The sequence below is a fragment of the Cervus canadensis genome, chromosome 26 (genome assembly GCF_019320065.1).
Source record: "Cervus canadensis isolate Bull #8, Minnesota chromosome 26, ASM1932006v1, whole genome shotgun sequence".
NCBI classification, from domain to species: Eukaryota; Metazoa; Chordata; class Mammalia; order Artiodactyla; family Cervidae; genus Cervus; species Cervus canadensis.
This window is the reverse complement of record NC_057411.1, coordinates 66,306-88,836: the sequence shown is the minus strand read 5'-3', so window position 1 is coordinate 88,836 and position 22,531 is coordinate 66,306. Positions and strand designations below refer to the sequence as shown.

General features: G+C 44.9%; 2 protein-coding genes across 2 annotated transcripts in view; one reads left to right on the top strand and one right to left on the bottom strand.

The window, feature by feature from the left end:
• LOC122427987 (kinesin-like protein KIF11) overlaps positions 1-19,670 on the top strand; it is a 79,845-nt gene extending 60,175 nt beyond the window's left edge. Inside the window, 1 exon segment of the mRNA XM_043447579.1 lies at positions 19,588-19,670. Coding sequence (XP_043303514.1) covers positions 19,588-19,653 — 66 coding nt within the window. The 3' untranslated portion in view covers positions 19,654-19,670.
• Positions 14,570-17,778, bottom strand: LOC122428357 (probable ATP-dependent RNA helicase DDX23). Its single transcript, XM_043448332.1, has one exon. It carries the CDS (start codon positions 17,725-17,727, stop codon positions 15,268-15,270), a length of 2,460 nt encoding a protein of 819 aa, XP_043304267.1. The 5' UTR covers positions 17,728-17,778; the 3' UTR covers positions 14,570-15,267.
• Positions 19,671-22,531: the final 2,861 nt, after the last annotated feature.

Here is a 22,531-nt window from a genome sequence, read left to right as displayed (position 1 = left end):
TATTTTATGTTCTCTAATAGGACTTTCTCACCCCCGAAGGGCTCTGTGCCTATTAGGGCCTTTTGTGTGATCAGGTTCTTTATGCTGGTTATGATTAAGGTGTTGTGAGCAGTCATGTGCATTAGTACGCATTTGCCAAGCAGGCTAGAATGCCAGCAAAGGGGTCTAGATTGAAACACTCCTTTCATCCTGGATAATCTTATAGGAAAGCACCGTCCGGCAGACATATTAATTAAAGTTCTAAGTTGATTCTGTTTGGAAAGAGATCGGGGAAGGCCTTCTGCCTGTGTCACAGAAGTTAGGGAGTAGTCTATAGAAGCAAGCATCAGAAAGACAGAGATCATCTTTAAGGTGAGCGCCGGGGGCAGCTTTTTGGAATCCCTGAAAACCTGATCCGCCTTGCCCATCAGGTTTTCTCCCTCATGACCTTGTCATGGGTGGGATCTCATGTGCCAGCTCCTGGCACCCTCCCTCTTTCTGCCATACAACAATGTCTATCAGCTCTAAGTGTACACATGTCCCCTCCCTCTTTCTGCCATAGGAGAATGTCTATCAGCTCTAAGTGCACACATGTCCCCTCCCTCTTTCTGCAATACAATAATGTCTATCAGCCATAAGTGCACACATGTCCCCTCCCTCTTTCTGCCCCACAACAACATCTATCAGCTCTAAGTGCACACATGTCCCCTCCTTCCTAAACTTCTCTCCCATCCCCACTCCATCCCACCTCTCCAGGTCGTCACAGAGCACTAGATTGAGCCCCCTGTGTTAGACAGCAACTTCCCACTAGCTATCTGTTTTACATATGATTTACACACATGTGTTTCAGTGCTGCTCTCTCAGCCCTTTCCATTTCTCTCAGTTCCCCACTGCTCCACCATGTCTGAGTGTGCAGTGCCAAGCAGACAGGAAGAAGGATGTTTGGCCAGTGGGCTCCTCTGCTTGGGGGGCTCAGAGCCAGTCAGGAAGATGTCACAGGGGTTGACTGGTGGGGCCCCTGACTTTCTACATTTTTCACTACCTAAAAAATCCAGGCTCCAGTGAAGTCCACACAAACCTAAGAATTTAGTTTTAGACAAATCTGGCCTTCCTTTTCCCACAGGTTATAACCATCACATTGAGAGGCTCCTAAAGAAATTGAAAATGAACCCCAAAATAATAGCTTGCTGGTAAAGGAATAGCTTACTTTAGGAATTATTTTCAGTTCACTGTTGTTTAGTCACTAGGTCGTGTCCAATTCTTTTGCGACCCCATGGACTGTAGACTGCCAGGCTCCTCTATCCATGGGATTTCCCAGGACTAATAATGGATTGGGTTGCCATGTCCTCCTCCAGGGTATCTTCCTAACCCAGGGATTGAAACTGTGTCTCCTGCATTGACAGGGGTGTTCTTTACCACTGAGCCACCAAGGAAGCCCATTTTCAGCTCTTGTAAGCTGCATAATGTTATTCCGTTATTTCTAATGAGGAATTTTAAATTTCTTTACTCCATGAACCATAATTTGATCCAAATATATTATACTAAAAACTTTGCTAATACATTGTTATAGCCACGCTTTCCGGGAAACAGACTCACTCAGAAGGACAATGCAGATAGTGGAGTGCAGTTTATTACGCCGGCGGGCCCAAGGCAGAGTCTCCTCTTATCCAAGGACCCCGTCCAGCATTTGTGAAAATCTTTTATACCCCATGCGTACGTGCCTAAACCCACCACCTACCCCATGTGTACGTGTCTAAACCCACCACCTGCCCCATGTGTACGTGTCTAAACCCACCACCTACCCCATGTGTACGTATCTAAACCCACCACCTGCCCCATGTGTACGTGTCTAAACCCACCACCTGCCCCATGTGTACGTGTCTAAACCCACCACCTACCCCATGTGTACGTATCTAAACCCACCACCTGCCCCATGTGTACGTGTCTTAAACAGTCAATAGTCAATAAGCCCGCAGTTACATTCCAACCAGTTAATAATCGATAAGCCTGTGATTACATCTTGACAGATACGAAAAAAAGTTTATGACCTGTCCGGAGACAGGTGTGATTACGGTATGCTTCCTCTTAGGCAATGAGTAGCCTGGATGTGATCTTCAGGATTCCTCTGTCTGGAGGGGGTCTTATCCTTCCATTGTCGTCCTCACAGGCACTAAGCAGAGAGTTCAGAGTCCACTGGAGAGGCAGTCGAGCACAGCCAGCATGGACAGGCCTGAGATGGAGTTCAGGCCCTATGAATTCCTTCTTCAACATCAAAAAAACTTTTTAGCAAATGCTGAAGAGAAATTAATAATTGCTCAGATACCTTCATAAGTCTCTACAAACTCACCAGAAATGTTTAAGTCCTTTTTCAAAGCAAAAAATATCTGTGGACAAGCTCGAACCAGAACATTTCAGGGTGAGTTTTTTCCATTTTTGAGCATGAGGCTTTGAGAAAGGATTTTCCCCAAATTTAAAAATATCTCTTGAAACATGATAAGATAAAGAATCAAGTGCAATGACTTTTTTCCATCTAACCTTTGCCTTAGAGTTTTACATCATTTTTGGAGAACTAAGTTTTAGAAAATAAATTTTCTGATATCCACAGTTTCAGATCTTTTCTTAGCCATGGCTTTTTATAAATCATTTTAGGAGAAAGAAAGGGGGAAGTCTGCTTTCCTGATCTCTAAAATCTGGTTAACATAAGCTTGTCATGATGCAGCTGAGACTTAGACTTTTCTGACTGCCAAAGTTGCTCCAGTCAGGAACTTAAGATAATGTGTGTGCAGAAGGTCCACTTCCTGCCACCTCTTGCTGCCTCTCCTGGTCCAGATCATCGCACCTTTCACCTGGGCCACCTCAGTGACTCCCAACTCATTTCTCAATACCGTGGTCCCCCACCTCCTACCCACTTGGCTCAACCATCTCTTTTGTGCATGAATCACATCAGGCCATTCTCTTTCAAAAGCCTTGCAAGAACTTTTGCTGTACCCACAATAAAAGTCAGTCTGTTTGCATGACTGCAAGGGCCTGAATGGTCAGGCCCCTGCCTGTTCCCTCAGATTCATCTCATGACCTGGAGAGCAGTCAGTCTTTTCTGTCAGGTTCTGTGACCTTCCCACACCTCTGCCATCCAGGCTCACCATCCTGCCCCCCTCACCAGCCTCAAGTTCTTAATCATAAATGTTGCCTCTTCAGAAAGGCCTCGTTTGACCACACTTTCTAAGTGAAACTCTTCTGCTTTTCATTCTGCAAAATTGGTTCACTCTTTATTTTCCTCATAGTGCTAATTTCCAGCTATAATTTAAAAAATGTGTGTGTTCACATTTTTATTTTCTGCCTCTCTCACTAGAGGGTAAGATATACATGGCCAGGAAACTTGCTGAGCACACAGTAGGATGTAAATATTTGCTGAATTAATAAATTCATTAATTTAATTGCCTATTATATCTTAATGCATATGAATTACTCCTTTAATGAGTGTACGTCATATTCCTTACACATTCCCAGGCTCCACTGGCCACTGTTCTGTCTTGTCATTTTCCAGCCAAGATGTCTGCTACACGGATCAGAACTAGGAAGGTTTCTTTATAGGTCGTTTCTCTAGAAACTGACGCCTGAATTAAAGGGGTAAGTGGTTGGTCAACTTCATGTACTGCTCCGTATGACAGTGCTGAGTGGAGGTGCAAGAGGCAGCTCCACTTAGGTGTCCAACGAACACATGATTACAGAACAGTAAGTCTGTCTCTTTAGCTCAAGTTTATTTTTCCTTGCTTTGAAAATGGTTGCTTCCTTCTACTCTGATGACATCCCATTTCAATCTGAATACACAGCTCATATGCATACAAATGATAGAAAAAGGAGTGTTAACAGCGTATGAGGTACCTTCAGTTTAATGTGCAGTATCCTAAGGCAGGGAACACAGACACTTCTCCTCCAAGCACAGACCAGTGGGGTTGAGACCAGATCTCACTGCCCCTTGCCTGCACAGTGGGAGGAGTAGCTGCCCTTTTCCCTGGTTCCTTAGAGTAAATTAAACCAGCAAATTTAGTTAGATAGCACTTTAAGTACAACCCTTGCTAATGACATCACTGATTTATTAAATTAAAATGTCTTAAGCTGACTACAAATGAAATGGTGACAGGCCTCACTGCATGATGGGGCTTGAGGCCTGGCTCCTGGAGATGGGTCTCCAAGTCCAGGACACTCTTACCCCCAGGACCGCCTGGTATGCTCCTAGTCAGATCTGTGTGAACAGAATTCTGGAGGAACTGATCCCTCCTTGTTGCTTCCCCCGCCTGTCACATTGTACCAGGGCTAGGCTCTCAGCTCCAGAGAGACAGGGTCGCCATCAAATGACTGAAGGTCTCCTGGGCCTGGAAACTCAACATGGAATGAGACAATGACCACACATCACACAACTGGACTCTGCCTAAAACCCGAGTCCAGCTATAACAGAGCATTTTCCGGCAATGAAGCTGTCTTGGGCACAGCTGCCTCCCCTAGGACCGTGGTCCCTCCATCACTGTGGAAAAGCATGTGTCAACAGAGGGGATATATTATATAAACATACATATATATATACACACACACACATATAGCTGGTTCACTTTGCTGTATAGCAGAAACTAACACAACATTGCACAGTAACTATACGCCAATACAAATTTTTTTAAATAAAAAAAAAAAAAAAGAAAAGCACCAGTGCCTCCATCACCCTGTACTAAGTCACCTAGCTCCTATCACATGAGCTCCCTGGGCCTCCCGAGTGGTCGGTGATGCTGACGGCCTCCTGGAGATGAGATGGGTCCTCACACATGGACGATGTGCTTGAGCAGCATTCATGTCAGTTTGTCCCCATCCTCTGAATAGAGTCAAGCTGACATTTAAAAAAATTATTTTTCATATTTTGTGTTGCTCAATAATGATGAGTCCAGATTTCTCTGGAGATGGACCTCTAATTAATAAGTGTACAAGCCTAGTTCCACATACTAGGATTCCACATGAAGAATTTTTTTTTCTGACTCAAGGCAAAACCAATGGGTCAGGTGTCTAAAGCATCAAGAGTAGAGCATGATTTAAAACCAAGAAAGGACAGGTCACTTCAGCATCTTCAAACAAAAGTTCATCCTTGGACTCAGAATCAAGACATTTTACCAACCAAGAAGGCAACTGCATCACAATAATGCATTACATTTACAGATATGTTCCTAACATGCCTTGTCAGAATGTCACATGACCTTGTGGGTCATCATAATCAGGAGGTCATTTATATTAAATGATGGACAACAGCCACTGAATATTGATCATGGAGACACTGCCTTACATACTCTAATATAGCACCTTGTTCAGTTATAGTCTCTCTGCAGGACAGCTATTACTATCTCCACTTTGCTAACTCTGAAGCCATGCCTGCTTGGGCTCAAGCCAGCAAGCGTGTGTGCATGCTAAGTCACTTTAGTCATGTCCAACTCTTTAAGACCCCATGGACTGTAGCCCACCAAGCTCCTGTTCAAGGGATTCTCCAGGCAAGAATACTGGAGTGGGTTCCCATGCCCTTTTCCATGGGATCTAGCTGACCCAGGGATCAAACCTGAGTCTCTTACATCTCCTGCCTTGGAGGTGGATTCTTTACCACTAGCACTTACCTGGGAAGCCAATAAAAACTGTGGTCTGGAAATGCTTGTGTTTTCCACACCCCACTGATTAGAAATACAGCAGACCTTTTCCCCATAGACTAGTAACTCACCATTTCAATAAATATATCTATTAAATCATATAAGTCATCAGAAAAAGCCAAAAATACACTACTACCACTCCATACTCAAACAACAATTAGTAATGACTTTTATAGAGTATTTACAACCTTAAAATATTATTCAATGTATACATTACAAATTAGAGCAAGGAAAACTTGATCAGAAAGGAAAATTTCAACCACGCCATTAAAGCATCTTTTGAGTTTAAGACTTGCTAAGACATTCTGGTAATTACACAGGTTATTTTTAAAGGCTTAATAAATTAGGGCTAGTAGATTATCATTTACTTGCTCTTCCCTAACTCCAGTGACAGTGCCAAGAAGGGGGTTGTCACTCATGGCAATCCTCCTCTCTGGCTGTAGGACTGCTGAGCCAATCACAGTCCCCACAGAACCAACCTCTGGCCACTGTGGCTGATCCAAAGAGGAACATGACTCATCAGGAATTCCTCTCTGGGATTTCTCTAGAAGCTCGAGAATGCCCTCTTGTCCTGAGTTGGGAGAATGTGAGCCAGGGCCGGACTGGTGGCCAGGGGTCCACCCTTAAAGAAACAGCCTGGCCTGGAAATGGTGCTAAAGCACAGAGTGATTGGAGGGAGTGAGTTGAAAGGTGAGAGGAGGTGAGAATGCAGATGAGAGAGAGAAAGAGAGGAGAAGAGGGAAGACAGGAGGAGGAGAGGACACTGAAAAGACAGGTGGAGGGTGGCAGGTACAGACACACGTGACCAACGCCCCCACCCAACCCCAGGCTGCGGTTGGCATTTCTGCAGTGAGGCATCCACAGACACCTTCTGTCCTGTCCTCTGGAGGGCGAAGGAGCTCTCTCCCCTGCCCCTGCTCCTCCTCAGCCCTCTGTGAAGAGCAAACGAGCAGTGTGCATTGGACAGCACCTGTCACCTGCCCGTTAACATCACTACAAGATGAAATGAAGTCACCTCCAGTGAGTCAAAAAGCCCACTGTATTCTTTTAAGCACAGGAGGAAGTATAACAAAAGGATTGGGTTGATTGTATGAGATAGTCAGTGAGCATGTCCAATGCCTAAGATCTCATAAATAGTGGACTGTTGTTAACAGTGTTACCTGGAAACCCAGCTCTATCTCAGGGACAAGGCCTTCACCATTTCTGACAGTGAATGACTTGCTCCGGGCGAACATCATCTCCATGGGAGCTGCTCAGCACTTCTGGACAGGCCACGTGGTGAAGAGAGCTTGGATGAGAGACCCCCTGCGATCTCATGCCAGGACCTTAGCTAAGAATCCCTTGCTCACTTATGTGCCCTCAGGCCCTCTCCACTCCTGCTCTGTCCATGCCTACCTCTCGCCATTTCCACTCTGTCAGTATTGAGGTAGGAGATAGCGGGCCTCTGGGCCAGACACGTGGTATTTGTCAAGTGGAGTAAAATTCAACCTTTGTTCTCACCCAGACACTCCAAGGACAAAGCTAGTGGTAAAAGCAAAGTTCTGCTGAAGCAAAGAGAAGAAGTGCCCACTCCTGAGGTCAAGGAAGACTTCCCTGTCTGCACATATTCAGGAAGTCTTCTTTGGGGTTGAAAAGGGAAGGGACCCCACCTCATAATAAGAGTGGAAATGCACCCATAGGCCTCTATGGAGGGATACATCTTAGAAGAAAGTTGCACACACATCTTTGGGAAGGTGCGTGGACCAGTCAGGTGTGAAGAAAGAGACAAGATAAGTGGCCAAAGGTAAACAAAGACCTGGCAGGGCTGCCCCATATGAGTGATTCGAACACGTCCAGACTGTGCTCCTCCTCACACAGGACATCTGCACTCCTCTCCAGGAGTGTGTCTCTGTCCTCCTCCTGAGCGGGATGAACAAACTGTTTCCTGTGTGCTCTCCCATGCGTTGTGCTAGGCATCTAATCATCAATGCTGGACCTGCTTTTACAGCTGTTGCCTCCTTGACACAGTCCTGCTTACAAACAGGGCCAAGAGCCTGGGCCACTTTTGCTTCTCGCCTCTAGTCCCTGGTGGTCTAGTGGCTAGGACTCTTGGTTTTCATCCAGGCTCCCCAGGTTTAATTCCTGGGCAGGGAACCAGGATCTCTCCCTCTGAGATCAGCATCGTCCCAGCTGCTGTGCAAAGTGAAACACTGGTCTTTCCATATTGCTTCCCAGTGTGACTGAGCCCCAGGCCCTTCCCAGGCTTAGGGCAGAGCTGAAAGGAGGCATGCGTGGAAGCAGGGAGCACCAGGAAGGGAGGCTGTCTGCGACATGCCAAAGTTCAAAACAGTTTCCTCCTCACCATTTTCCAAACCGAGCAAGCCTTGCTCAGTGGAAAGCTGGAAACATCCACGTCTGAACAGTGGTCCAGACAGGCCCATGTTCACCCAGTTCTCTCTCCTGCCTCACCAACCTGGGCTCCTGGCAAATGTCCTATACATTAACCTGGGTAGTGCATCTTGAGGTAGAACAAGTTCACTATCTACAAGTAGATGTTCACAGTGTTTCCCTTCCATTCAGACTGCTCTCTTTTCCATCCACTAGTCACTGAGGCAGACTTCCTGCTCTGATGGAGTCGCGGGCTCTAGGTAGGTAATTCTGTTAGTGAGAACAGTCCACTTGCTCAGCAGTGTCAGCAGTTAATCTCACCTGATTTAAAGATTGATTGAAATCTACTTACAAGTGAAAACTAGATGAGCCAGCATGGTTTTGTATATAAGCAAGACCAAAATGAAGACGATAAGAAAAAAAATTGTGGAACTTTGTTCTATGATGAATAAAGTCCCTTAAGAGGTACGTTTTCTAAAGCAAAGTCCTTGTTAGGGTCAGGATGTGGGAAGCGCACTAATAGGCTCAGGATTAGGGTTTGGTTTCCCTTTTATTCTCCCTTCAGACCCCACAATTTGGGGACGTGCTTCTCAACTTGGTAATAATGCACTTGTGTAAGCTTCATAATCGAGGGACAGAGACTCTATTCCATGTACTTAAGAAGGGAAATTTCCCTTCATTTCTAAAGATATAATTAAGGAAATGTGATATGATCTGATAAGAGTCTTGAAAATATCTCTTAAGAATATTGATCATCTTTTTCTTGGTGACACCTGGGAGAATGGTGAAATGGTGACGTGTGAAATGAATGGTGAAATGTGTGACAAAATCCCATGAATTGAGCAAAAATTAAACCAAACTGATTCATCTTACCTTCTTAAGGTTTTTTGGAAATGAGTGGGCCTGTCATCTCAGCAGGGTTCTTTCACTCCTCTTCTTACCTGTCTGCTTCTGTGTGTCTTCCTCACCACATAATCTGGTCTACCAGACAGTGGTCCTGGCAAACCATCACCCCAGCTGCCCTTTGCAGCTTCACAGCCACTGCGCTGACTCTTCTTACTTGAACTCCAAGTACTGCCCAACCTCAGCACCCTCTTAGACTGGAAACCCAGAGTGAGGACCTAGTTTTTCATTCAGGCTGTGAAAGTTGACAGGTCACACCTGAGAAAACACTAGTTTTAAAATGCCACTGTGTAAATGAGAAACACCTACTTTTCTTGTAGAAAAAGTTTGTTTTCTTTCTTCCATAAATCTTTAAAGTGAGAGCTGAATTCATGCCAGGTACTGAAGAAAACATTTGGGGACACTTCCTTCTTTCCAATTTTTGGTCTCATGGAGAAATAGGCTATAGTCTCCAAAAAGCTGTGAAAGCATGCACACACACACACACACACACACACACACACACACACACACACACACACACACACGCGCGTATAAAAGCTATAATTACTTTCCAATATGGGGTATTCTTTCTCTGTCCAAAGGCTTATTTCATTCAGGCAGTTACTATTACCAAGAGGACTCAACTCCTCAGGCACCAACAGGAGTTCTCTTAAGGTTTCATGTTAGAGTTTTTGGACACAGATGTTAGCAGCGGATAAAATTCCTCCATATACTGCTAACTATGCCTGGTCTATCCATTTTCAAAATTAATCACTATGTGTCTGACCTATTTCAGAAATGAACCTGTAATCAAGATGGGACATAAGGGAAGTTGTGGGTCTATATCTCTTTTCTAGACTCTAAACAAATGAAGTATCAGCCCTCTGCCCCTAAACTAACATGTATCTATATGTGTATTGTACTGCTTCTATACTCTTTGACTTCCTATGTTGCTGATGGGGGAAAATCAACAGCCCTGGGAGACACTGACAGAGGCTCCCCCTGAAGATCACGGTAACACAGCTGAGTGGGTGTGAGCAGGGCGGCCAGCGTCCTGACAGTGGCAACAGTGCCCATCTCCAGAACGCGCCCTCAAGGCCGCCTCATATTACACGTACACGATGCTCAGAAGAGTTCCAAAGTGTTGACAGGCAGCACACACTAGTAGATCATAGATTTATGCTGCATCTTGACGTGGACCTCCCAGACTCCAGAAGTGTTCATTGTTTAAGCCATCCAGTCCATGGGTATTTTGTGATAACACTAAGAACTAAGGCAAATGATCTAGATTTTTAAATACATAAATTTCAGGGGGCAAAATCTATTATAAACACTTAAAAGACACTGTCTAATTAAAATGGTTTGAACTTCTTTGTATCTTGCTCCAAACAAACTGTGAGAAAATTAAATCATTTATTACATATATGGACTAATTGGAGTTTTGAAAAGAAACTGGGTATTTGATGAGATTAGAGATTATTATTATTGTTGAGGATGAAACTGCTGGTGGTTATTTTTTAAAGGGAATCTTTTAGAGATACATACTAAAATGTACATGAATGACATTATACCTGTTGAAGACTTGCTTCAAAAACAGTGTGGGAGGGGGCAAGCAGGCAGGGGTATAGATGAAACCAATTCAGGAACTGCTGAAACTGTGTGATGAATGCATGATGATCATTGTACATTGTTTACTGTCTCTGAATCACAGTTAAGCTCTTCACCTGCATGGTGTTTAATTTACCTACCCCTGCTTCCTTTAGCAAAGTATCAAATCATTGTCCTCTATTTCTGGCATCCCAGATGTCTTATTATTGGATTTTCCTCCAGATCTAAGAGCATATGCAGATTTCTGCATCTATAAATAATATTCTCTCAGCCATGCAGACTCACTGAAAGACACCATTATTTATATACAAATGTTATTTGTATTCAATGTTCCCACGTCCTCACTCATTTTAAAATCTGGCTTCATAGATCACCATTCCACTACTTCTCTCTCAAGAGTCTCTGTCTAAACCTATAATTTTTAGCAATTTTCCTTCTCTTGATCTAAAATAATGGAACCATTACTGTCTTGTTTACTTGAACTTGAAAGCGAGAAATTATTAACAGCTTTCTTTTGCTCCTTTAGGTTAAACTGATGCAAACTGAATTAAATATATTCCATTTTCCCCTTACAAAAGTCTCAGGAGTTTACAGGAGACAGTTGACATAATGATCACCTATTTCATGGCCTAACTTTGTATTAACTTTAGATTAAAAAAAAAAGTTGAAAAGATAACATAGAGAATTCCAATATAGCCTCCATTCAGCTTCTCCTAATATTAACGTCTCACACAACCACTAAGAGATAACAATGAAGATAAGAGGATTCTCTTGTTAGGAGCCGTTGCAAACTATCTTCTGAGTAAAGTGAGTGAAACTGTATAGATGAGTAGGGAGGACAGGTAAGGGTGGTCACCCCAATGTGGTGCTGGCCTGCTGACCCTAAGAGACACAGCCAGCCACACAAAAGTATATATATTTAATTGAAGTATAGTATTGTGCTAATCTCAGGTATACATCATAGTGACCCAGTTATTTTTTCAGATTCTTTTCCATTATAGGTTATCACAAAATACTGACTATAATTTCTAAAATACTGACTATAAAGTAGGTCCTTGTTGCTAACCTATTTTATGCACAGTGGCTGTATCTGCTAATCCAAAACTTCTAATTACTTATACTACATGTAGGTAAGACCATAATAGTATTTGCCTTACTCCGCCTGACTGATTTCAATAGGTGCAATATTCTCTAGTCATGTCTAGCTCTTTGAAACAAGGACTGCAACACGCCAGGCTCCTGTTATTCACCATCTCCTGGAGTTTCCTCAAATTCATGTCCATTGAATCGATGATGCCATCCAACCATCTCATCCTTGTGAGGCTGTCACGGCTAACGCCATGACAGGCAGCCTAGATTAGGAGTAGGCCTGGTTTCCTGGGGTAACATAATTATCAGGCCTCCTGGAGCCAGCGAATCAACATATGCCTAGCAAGAAAAACGGGAACCTATCAGGGGAAAGCTGAAAGCCCCACGTTGGGCCAACAAAAATTACCTTGCAACTGTGTAACCAATCTGCTTGAGCCAACTACCTATTGTGTAACCAATCTGCTTGCGCCAACTACCTGCTGTTTTTTTTTACCTAATAAATACCCGAGAGAACTGGGGCTCGGGGCCTTTCGTCCTCACACACTTGGTGAGGGCGGGAGGCCCTGGCTCGAGTCAGTAATAAATTCCCCTATTGCAAGTTGCATTGTTTCAAGGAGTCTTCTTTCCCGACCGGGGACTCAGACTACGGGCAGAACAATCCTCTGTCACCCACTTCTCCTCCTGCCTTCAAACTTTCCCAGCATCAGTGTGTTTTCCAATGAGTTGGCTCTTAAAATCAAGTAGCCGAAGTATTGGAGTTTCAGCTTCAGCATCAGTCCTTTCAATGAATATTCAAGATTGGTTTCCTTTAGGATTGACTCATTTGATGTCCCTGCTGTCCAAGGCACTTGTAAGAGTCTTCTCCAGCACCACAGTTCAAAAGCATCAATTCTTTGGCACTCAGTCTTCTTTATGGTCCAACTCATATCCATACTTCCGATGATTACTGGGAAAACCATAACTTTGGCTATACAGAGTTTTGTCAGCAAAGTGATATCTGTGCTTTTTAATATGGTATCTAGGTTTGTCACATCTTTTCTTCCAAGGAGCAAGCATCCTTTAATTTCGTGGCTGCAGTCACCATCCGCAGAGATTTTGGAGCCCAAGAAGATAAAGTCCATCACTGTTTCCACTTTCCACTATTTTCCCATCTATTTGCTACTCTTTCCACTTTCCCCCCATCTATCAGGCAAAATAATGGGCTGGATAAAGCACAAGCTGGAATCAAGACTGCCAGGAGATACAGATGACACCACCCTTATGGCAGAAAGCAAAGAGGAACTACAGAGCCTCTTAATGAAGGTGAAAGAGGAGAATGAAAAAGCTGGCTTAAAACTCAGCATTCAGAAAACTAAGATCATGGCATCCAGTCCCATCACTTCATTGCAAATAGATGTGGAAACAGTGGAAACAGTGACAGACTTTATTTTCTTGGGTTCCAAAATCACTGCAAGATGGTGACTGCAGCCATGAAATTAAAAGACACTTGCTCCTTGGAAGGAAAGCTTTGACAAACCTATTGTGATAATCTCTCAGTGGCACCCAACTCTTTGTGACTCCATGGACTCTAAGCCACCAGGCTTCTCTGTCCATGGAATTCTCTAGGCAAGAATACTGGAGTGAGTTGTCATGCCCTTCTCCAGGGGATCTTTCTGACCTAGGGATCGAACCGGGGTCTCCAGCATTGCAAGCAGATTCTTTACCGGTGACAAACATAGACAGTGCATTAAAAAGCTGAGACATTACTTTGCTGACAAAGGTCTGTATAGTCAAAGCTATGGTTTTTCCAGTAATCAAGTATGGATGTGAGAGTTGGACCATAAAGAAGACTGAGTGCCAAAAAACTGATGCTTTTGAACTGTGCTGTTGGAGGAGACTCTTGAGAGTCCCTTGTACTGTAAGATCAAATCAGTCCACCCTAAAGGAAACCAATCCTGTATACTCATTGGAAGAACTGATGTTGAAATTGAAGCTCCAATATTTTGGCCGCCTGAGGCGAAGAGATGACTCATTAGAAAAGACCCTGATGCTGGGAAAGATTGAAGGCAGGAGGGGAAGGGAATGACAAATAATGGGATAGTTGGATGGCATCATTGACTCAATGGACATGAGTTTGAGCAAGCTCCGGGAGATGGTGAAGGTCAGGGAAGCCTGGTGTGCTGCAGTCCATGGGGTCACAAAGAGTCGAACAGGACTGAATAACAACATTTGCCATGAGGTGATGGGACCGGATGCCATGATCCTAGTTTTTTGAATGTTGAGTTTTAAGTCAGCTTTTTCATTCTCATCTTTCACCCTCATCAAGAGGCTCTTGAGTTCCTCTTTACTTTCGGCCATGGGTGGTGTCATCCGCACATCTGTGGTTATTGACGTTTCTCCCGGCAATCTTAGTTCCAGCTTGATCTTCATCCAGCCTGGGATTTTGCATGATGTGTTCTGCATAAAAGTTAAATAAGCAGGGTGACAAATATAGCTTTGACCTATATTTTTAAGTTTTAAGTTTTCCCAACTTTTAATCAGTTTGTTGTTCCATATCTAGTTTTAACTATTGCTTCTTGACTTGCATACAGGTTACTCAGGAGACAGGTAAGTTGCTCTTGTAACCCCATCCCTTTAAGAATTTCCCACAGTTTGTTGTGATCCACACAGTCAAAGACTTTAGCATAGTGAATGAAGCAGAAGTAGGTGTTTTTTTCTGGAATTCTCTTGCTTTTTCTATGATCCAGTGGATGTTGGCAACGTGATCTCTGGTTCCTCTGCCTTTTTAAAATCCAGCTTGAACATCTGTAAGTTTTCGGTTCACATACTGTTGAAGCTTAGCTTGAAAGATTTTGAGTGTAACCTTACTAACATGTGAAATGAGTGCAGTAGTTTGAACATTCTTTGGCATTGCCCTTCGTTGGGATTGGAATGAAAACTGACCATTTCCAATCCTGTGGCCACTGCTGAGTTTTTTCTTTCTTTCTTTCTTTTTTTTTTTTTTTTTTTAATATTTGTGTGTTTATTCTCAGAACATACAAACTCATCTTCTCAGAGAATAGAAAACAGAAATTTCACTGACTTCAAGATGGACTCAGCCAGCTCACCCTGTCCCCTCATCTACTATAAAAATTCCCTGGGTGAGGGACGCCTTGAGTGCACAACACCCCTTGGCACAGGGGCCATGCACAACTCTAAACAAGGCTCTCGACTTGTTTTATAATCCAAAAGGGCAAACGGCTGTCAAAATGATGGTAGGAGTCCAAGGTCCATAATCCTCAGTACCCGATTCCCTGGGTCATCTAGGGCAACAATGGTGCCATAGCTTAGGCAGTCAAGTCTGTGCCAAAGAAGTCCCAGCCCAGCAGCCAGGTTTTTGATCAGTCTGGGAGGCGATGCCAGTTGGCTGCCCCTTTAACTGGCAAGAGAGGATGGCCCGATGCAATCCCAAAGCCCGCCTGAGGGGCAGAGCTGGGCCAAAACCCTGGTAGTTTGTTCTGCCTGCCTCCTGGAGCAGCTTCCTCCCCTTTGACAGATCTGCATTCAGGCCTTCAGACCTGAGGGCCTGGGCCAGGAGTCTGATTGCTTCCTAAGCCCCTGGAAGAGTGAGGACCTGGGAAGAGATGTGAGGGTCCTGAAGAACAGGCTCCAGAGCATGGCCCTGAACCCCGGGGCGAGTGCTGTGTCAGGCAAAGATGGTCTCTTCCCGGCGCTTCTTGGTGAGGATGGTGCCTGGTTTGTGCTGGGCGTCAGGATGGTTGGCTAGCTCTGGCGGGCAGGAGGATACTGGGCTCTCCAGAATGGCTTGCTTCAGCTCATAGAACACAGCAGAATCCTCTTTGGTGAGGAAGGTGATGGCCACACCACTCTTGCCTGCTCGTCCCGTGCAGCCAATGCGGTGGATGTAATCCTCAATGTTCTTGGCCTTGTCATAGTTGACGACCATAGATACATCTTGTGTGTCAATACCACGACCCGCCACATTTGTAGCCACCAAAATATCCTTGGCCCCAGCCTTGAGGTTGGATAGTGCAAACTCTCGCTGCTCCTGGCCTTTTCCACCGTGCAGCATACAAGCGTTGTACCCCATCTTCTCCAGGGATTTAGCCAAAACATCACAGCCCTTCTGGTGGACAAAAATGATGATGGGTGGATCAAAGCCTTGCTCCAAGATTGCCAGCAGCTTTTTCCTCTTTTTGGACTCTGACATGAGGAAGACTTTCTGTTCCACACGTTCATGGGGCTTGCCTGCAGAACCAATGTATACCACAGCAGGTCGCTGAAGATAGCTCCGGGCCAGACGCTTTACCGCTGGGGGCATGGTGGCCGTGAACATGACTGTTTGGCGGTACTTGTGTTTTCCTGACTCAAAGTTGGCCAGCATCTTCTCAGGGTCCTCAGCCTCATCTGTGTCCGGCTTCTGATTGCTGACAGGCATGTGCTCCAGGATCTTCTGGACGTCTGGCTCAAAGCCCATGTCAATCATCCTGTCTGCCTCGTCCAGAACCACATAGGTACAGCGGCTCAGCACCAGGTAGCGGTTCTCTAGCACATCGATCAGACATCCCGGGGTAGCAATCACTATCTCACAGCCCATGCGCAGCCGGAAGCCCTGGTCTTCCCTGGAGATGCCGCCGATGACGGCCACGGTGCGGATGCTCAGCGGCTTCCCAAACTTGATGGTCTCTTCCTCAATCTGCTGCGCCAGCTCACGAGTGGGGGCCAGGATGATAGCGTAAGGGCCCTGGTCGGACTCTTGGATCCTGTCAATTTTGGGGAGAGTGGTAATCCAGACTAGCAACGGGATGAGGAAGGCTGCTGTCTTGCCGCTGCCAGTCTCAGCCACTCCAATGATGTCACGATTCTGTAGCCCAATGGGGATTGCCTGACGCTGGATAGGTGTTGGCTCCTTGTAGCCACACTTATCGATGACCTCCAAGATGTGTGGAGGCAGAGAAGAGTCTTTCCAGGATCGGATGGGATTGGGGATCTTGCCACCTTTGGTGGTGATGCTGTAGTCCTCTCGGAAGATCCACCAGTCCCTGTCTGTCATCTCATCCAACTTTTTCTGGGACCAATGCCGATCATCCCAGCGTTGCTTGGCTTCCTTCTTCCGAAGTTTGCGGAGTCTTGCCTCCTCCTGCTCCTTTTCTTCCCGTGTCCGCCTCTTCTCCATTAGGTCTCCATAGAAACGCGACTGCTCTCGTTTCTGCTGCTTCAGGTCAATGCCTGCAATGAAGCCTCGCCCCAACAACTGTACCTGGTGCCATTCTTTGTACAAGGGGTTGTAGTCGATGGAAGTGTCCTCAGACGCATCCCACTCAAAGACAAACTTGCGGTCGTTGAGATGCCTTGTCCGGCGCCGCTTCTTGATGCCACCGAGGTAACGCTCCTTAATGGCGTGCAGCTCCTTGCTCTTATCCTTCTCCTCCCGGATCTTCTGCCGCCCTTCCTCATCTTCATTCCCATTGGTCTCTCTCTCCATCCTCTCCCTGCGCTCCCGACGTTCCCGTTCCTGAGGGTCTTCCAACATTTTCCGGCCCAAGTCTTGGAACTGTTTCCTTTTCTTCCTCTCTTCTTCAAGCATCCTCTGCCGCTCCTCCACCTCCTGTTGCCGTCGCTTCAGGGCTTCAGCCTCCCGTTTTGCTTTGGAGAGGAACTTGGGCTTGGCCTCGGCTTCCTCCTCGGCCTTTTTCTTGGCCAGAAGTTCCTCCAGGGATAATGGCTGGGCCTTAGGCTTCTTATCACCATGTTCATCCTCTTCATCCTTTCTAGAGTCTCTGTCTTTCCGAGATTTAAAATCTTTTCCTCGGCCAGGAGATAAACTGGATCGCTTGCGGTCCTTGTCCCTTCGGTGCCCATCCTTATCCCGGTCTCGGTCTTTCTCATTCCGATCTCGTTCCTTATCTCGCTCTCGCTCTTTGTGCCGACTATCTCTTTCCGTAGACTTGGATCGGGAACGGGAGCAAGAGCAGCTGATTCCTCTACGCCTATCCCTTGAACGATGCCGTTTCCTGTCTTTAGATGGGGAAGACTTCCGGTCTCGGTCTCTATCGCGGTCTCTGTCAGGAGTCCGAGATCGCTTCCTTTCCTCCTTGGAAGGTGATGCATCACGGTCCTTCTTATCAGCCAGCTCTCCTGCCATCACTCTTGAGCCCAAACCGCCCAACGCGGCCTCAACGTCACCGAGTAGTCGCCATCTTTCAGTTTTTTCTTTCATATTGAATGCAGGACAGCATTATCTTTTAGGATTTGAAATCATATGGTAACCCTGTTTTTAGTTTTCTAAGGAACCACCATAATGTTTCCCATAGAAGCTGCACCAGTTTACACTCCCACCAACAGTGTAGGAGGGTTCTCTTTTCTCTATACTTTCTCCAGCATTTATTATTTGTCAACTTTTTAAAAGTGGCCATTTTGACTACTTCACTGTAGTTTTGATTTATGTCTCTCTAGTAATTAGCCACAGTGAGCATTTTTCATGTGCTGTTGGCCACCTGTAAGTCTTCTTTGGAGAAATGCCTGTTTAGGTTTTCTGCCTACTTCTTGGCTGGGTTGTTTGTTTCTTTAATACTGGGTTATATGAGCTATTTTTATATTTTCCATGATAGTACCCTGTTGGTTACATTATTTGAAGATATTTTCTCTCCTGTAGGTAGCCTTTTCATTTTTTTTTAAATTTTTATGTTTTCCTTTGTTGTGTGAAAGCTTTTAAATTTGATTAGGCCTCATTTATTTTTTTAAATATTTACTTATTTCTGGCTATGCTGCCTCCTTGTTAGTGGACGCAGGCTTTCTCTAGTGGAGCGAATGGGGACTGCTCTCCAGTTTGGTGATAGGTTTGTCCCTGTGGCGGCTGCTCTTTGGTGCAGAATGGGCTCTAGAGCACGGGCTCGGTAGCTGTGGTACATGAGACTACTTGCTCTGCAGCAGATGGGGTCTCCCCAGACCAGGGATCAAACCTAGTACCCTGCATTGGCAGGTGAATTCTTCTTTTTTTTATTTTTTAATTTTTATTTATTTATTTTTTTTGCAACAGGACTTTTATTCAGTAAAAATGAGTGTGACAAACCCCAGACGGGCCAGGGGGCCCCACCCGCCCTCCCGCATGCCCACCCTTCCCTAGGGGAGGGGTTCCAGGAGGAAGGGGGTGTGGAGATGCCACCGCAGGGACCAAGGGGCACCGCCTGGAAGGGCTGAGGCACCCTGGACAATGCCCTTCTCCAAACCCACATGGACGGGACTTCAGTCTTTCAGGAACACACCACCAAGTGTACTTTCTCCAGCTAATTCACTAAAGTTTGGGGTGGGGAGTCCCTAGAGGGTTGGGAGTCAGGGACTTTATGGTCTAATCTCATACTTAAGGAATAAAGTTTTTTTTTTCCTTTCTTTCAAACAAAAGTTTTCTTTCTGCTATTTAAAAAAATGTTTGCGTGTAACCAAAAATACGTATTTGTTTCCTTTTCCTTTTTTCTCCATCTTTAACTAAGTCTTTCGAAGAACACAACAGAAAAGAGAAACAAGAAATCACAAGAACATAAATCCTTAAACACACCTTGTATAAAACTAGTTTCCGGCTGTATCTGCTGACAGTGGTTGTGCCACTGCCCGGGGGTGGGGTCAGGCTGGCAGTGTCCCAGGGAACAGAGGGCTGGGGACCCCCCCCCACCCCAACATGCACACAGCCAGCACACACAGTACATTCCAGGGGCCAGTCTGCTCCAGCGGCTGTGGGCAGGATAGCAGGCAGGCAGGCCGCGGGCTGACGGCCCACCCTCCCAAGGCCCAGGTACACAGAGGGCCCTTGGGGTCCCAGTCGAGGATGAGTTGGCTGAGCGGGTCAAAATGGGAGTGGACAGGCCGACGAGACACAGCACCAGTAGTGTGCCGAGAAGCGGCTAGTCTGGAGCAACGATTTATACTCCCAGGAGCAAATTTTCCTCTTATTTTTGGCTTCCCCCCCCCCCCACCTTTTATTTGACCAATTCCATCTTTATTTCTGCAGGCCCCAAGAGGCCCACCCTTGGTGAGGAGCCAGGAGGGACGGTCCAGTGATACAACACAGGCCTGAGAGCCAGCAAACTTCAAGGTAGACATTTTCTTTCACACCTAGAAATGGGGAAGTGCTTTTTAAATTTTTTTTCTTTTTTCCTTTTTTTTAAACTCTGGGCAATAATGTAGGGAGGGAGAAGGGTGCCGCCTAAAGGGGATTGAGGTAGGAGTGCATTCGGGGTTCTGCTCCCCCGAGGACATTCATTCCGGCTGAGGTAGGTGCTGAAAGCCAAAACGGCAAAACTCCGTCCTGAGAAAACAAGGTCGTGGAGGGTGACAGTGTCAAGCGCCCAGCCACAGCAGGGGCTTATTTTTGGAGCCTAATTCACCTTCTTCTCTCTTCTCTTTCTCTCTCGCTTTTTTTTTTTTTCTTTAAAGGAAAACATTAGCTCGGTTCCAAGTCATGTGGGTACAAACAGAGGTGAAGGGGAGCCTTGGCCCAAGGCGGGGGCTCCTGCAGGAACCCCTCTGGCTCCTTGGAGGGGTTCTTGCTGAGGCTACTGTAGGTCTTGAGAATCGGAGGATCAGTCAGGACAGAAGTGCCTGGGAAGCCCCTACCTGAATCCTACATGACAGGAAAAATCTTACCTTTGACCTAAGACTGGGGGGCTGCTCCCTGCCGAGCTGGCCGGACACTGGCTACGGTCCTGAGGGAGCTGGCTGGGCAGCCGGTCCTTCACTCGGGAGACCAGGGCCTATGTCGTGGGGTGGCAGGGCCTCCGACGGCATCTCCCCCAGGAGGCTGAGCCCCCGAAGCGGCAGCATGGAGAGCTGGGTCACCTCACACAGGGCAGGGGCCTCGGGGTCTGTAGGTCTGGGGTGAGGCTGCACAGCTCCTGCTCAGGCGAATAGCTGCTCCAGTTCCTTCATGTCCACACGTTTCCCATCTCGGCCCAGCTGGCCCCTCTCTGGCAGGTGAATTCTTAACTACTGAACCACCAGGAAAGTCCAGGTCTCATTTATTTTTTATTTGTCATTTTTATTTAGTTAATTAATTTTAAATTTTTATTTATTTTTAAAATTTATTTACTTTTAATTAAGTTATTTTATTTATTTTGAATTTTTTATTTTAAAATTTAATTACTTTTATATTATTATTTTCATTTTATTTATTTTAATTTAATAAACTATTAAAAAAATTTTATTTGGCTGTGGTGGGTCTTAGCTGTAGCACACAGAATCTTAGTTGCAGCATGTGGGATCCCTGACCGCAGATCAAACCTGGGACCTCTGCATTGGGAAGTCGGAGTCTTAACTACTGGACCACTAGGAAGTCCTGTGTCTCATTTATTTTTGCTTTTATTTCTTTTGCCTTGGAAGACTGACCTAAGAAAATGTTGCTGTGATTTATGTCTGAGAATGTTTCACCTATGTTCTCTTCTAGGAGTTTTATGATGTCATATCGTATATTTCAGTCTTTAAACAATTTTGAGTTTATTTTTGTATATGGTGTGAGGGAGTGCTCTAAAAAACACAAATTAGTAATGTATATAATGAAAGAAGGGTTGCCACTACTAATTCCATGGACATTTAAAGAAATGCTATGAATAATTCTTTGACAAAAATTTTGATAACTTAGATAAAATAAGTCAAATCTTGGAAAGACACTAACTACCAGAAATCTCACAGTAGAAATAATCTGAAAACATGTACATCTATTAAAGAAATTAAGTCAATAATTTATAACCTTCCAGAAAACAAACCACAAGGCCTAGGTGATTTCCCTAGAGAATTCCATCACATCCTTATAGGGGAAAAAAAAATGAATCTCTCTCAGAAAGTAGCAGCAGAAGAAAGAGTTCCTAACTCATTCTATGAAGCCAGAAATTGTCTCATACCCAAACAAGATAATGGCATTACAAGAAAAAAAAAGTGCAGGCTAATATGCCTCTTTAAAATAGATCTAAAAATTCACAACAAAATTAGCCAATAGAATCCAACATGAATAAAAAGAGTTATACACCATGACCAAGTGATGTTTATTCAAGTTATGCAAATAAGTTAATATTCAAATTTAAAAATGTAATCTATTGCATCAATAAACTAAAGAAAAAATCATACAATGATACTAACTTATGCAGGAAAGATATTTGACAAAATACTCTCAGCAAACCAGGGATAGGGAATTTCCTTGACTTAAGAAGGAACATCTACAAAAGAACCCCTATAGCTAGCACCATACTAAATGTTAAGAGACTGAATGTTTTCCTCCTAAGAGTGGTTATAAGTTTAGGGTGCCCTCTCTTTTACTTCTATTTCACATCACACTGGAAGTTGTAGCTAATGCAATAAGACAAGAAAAGTAAATAAGGTTTACATATTGGGAGGGAAGAAATAAAACTGTATTTGCAGATGAATATGCCTATGTAGGGGCTTCCCTGGTAGCTCAGCTGGTAAAGAATCCACCTGCTATGCAGGAATCAAATTGACCCAGTTAGATTCCTGGGTCAGGAAGATCCCCTGGAGAAGGAGTAGGCTACCCACTCCAGTATTCTTGGGCTTCCCTGGTGGTTCAGACGGTCAAGAATCTGCCTGCAACACAGAAGACCTAGGTTCAATCCCTGGGTCTGGAAGATTCTCTGGAGGAGGGCATGGCAACCCACTCCAGTATTCTTGCCTGAGAATCCCAATGGACAGAGGAGCCTGGAGGGTTACAGTCCTTGGGGTCACAAAAAGTCAGACATGAGTGAACAATGAAGCATACAGCACAGCATGTCTATGTAGAAGTGCCAAAGAATCTACAAAATAATTCCTGGAACTAATAAACATATATAGCAACATTGAAGGATACAGGTCAATAAACAAAACTCTGAAGTTTTCTGATATACCAGCACTGAACAATTAAATTTTGAAATTAAAAACATAATTTCCTATAGCACAAAACATGGAAAACTAAG

Excerpts from the sequence above, each read along its gene's own strand:
- LOC122428357 (XM_043448332.1), bottom strand. The coding sequence starts at position 17,727 with ATGGCAGGAGAGCTGGCTGATAAGAAGGACCGTGATGCATCACCTTCC.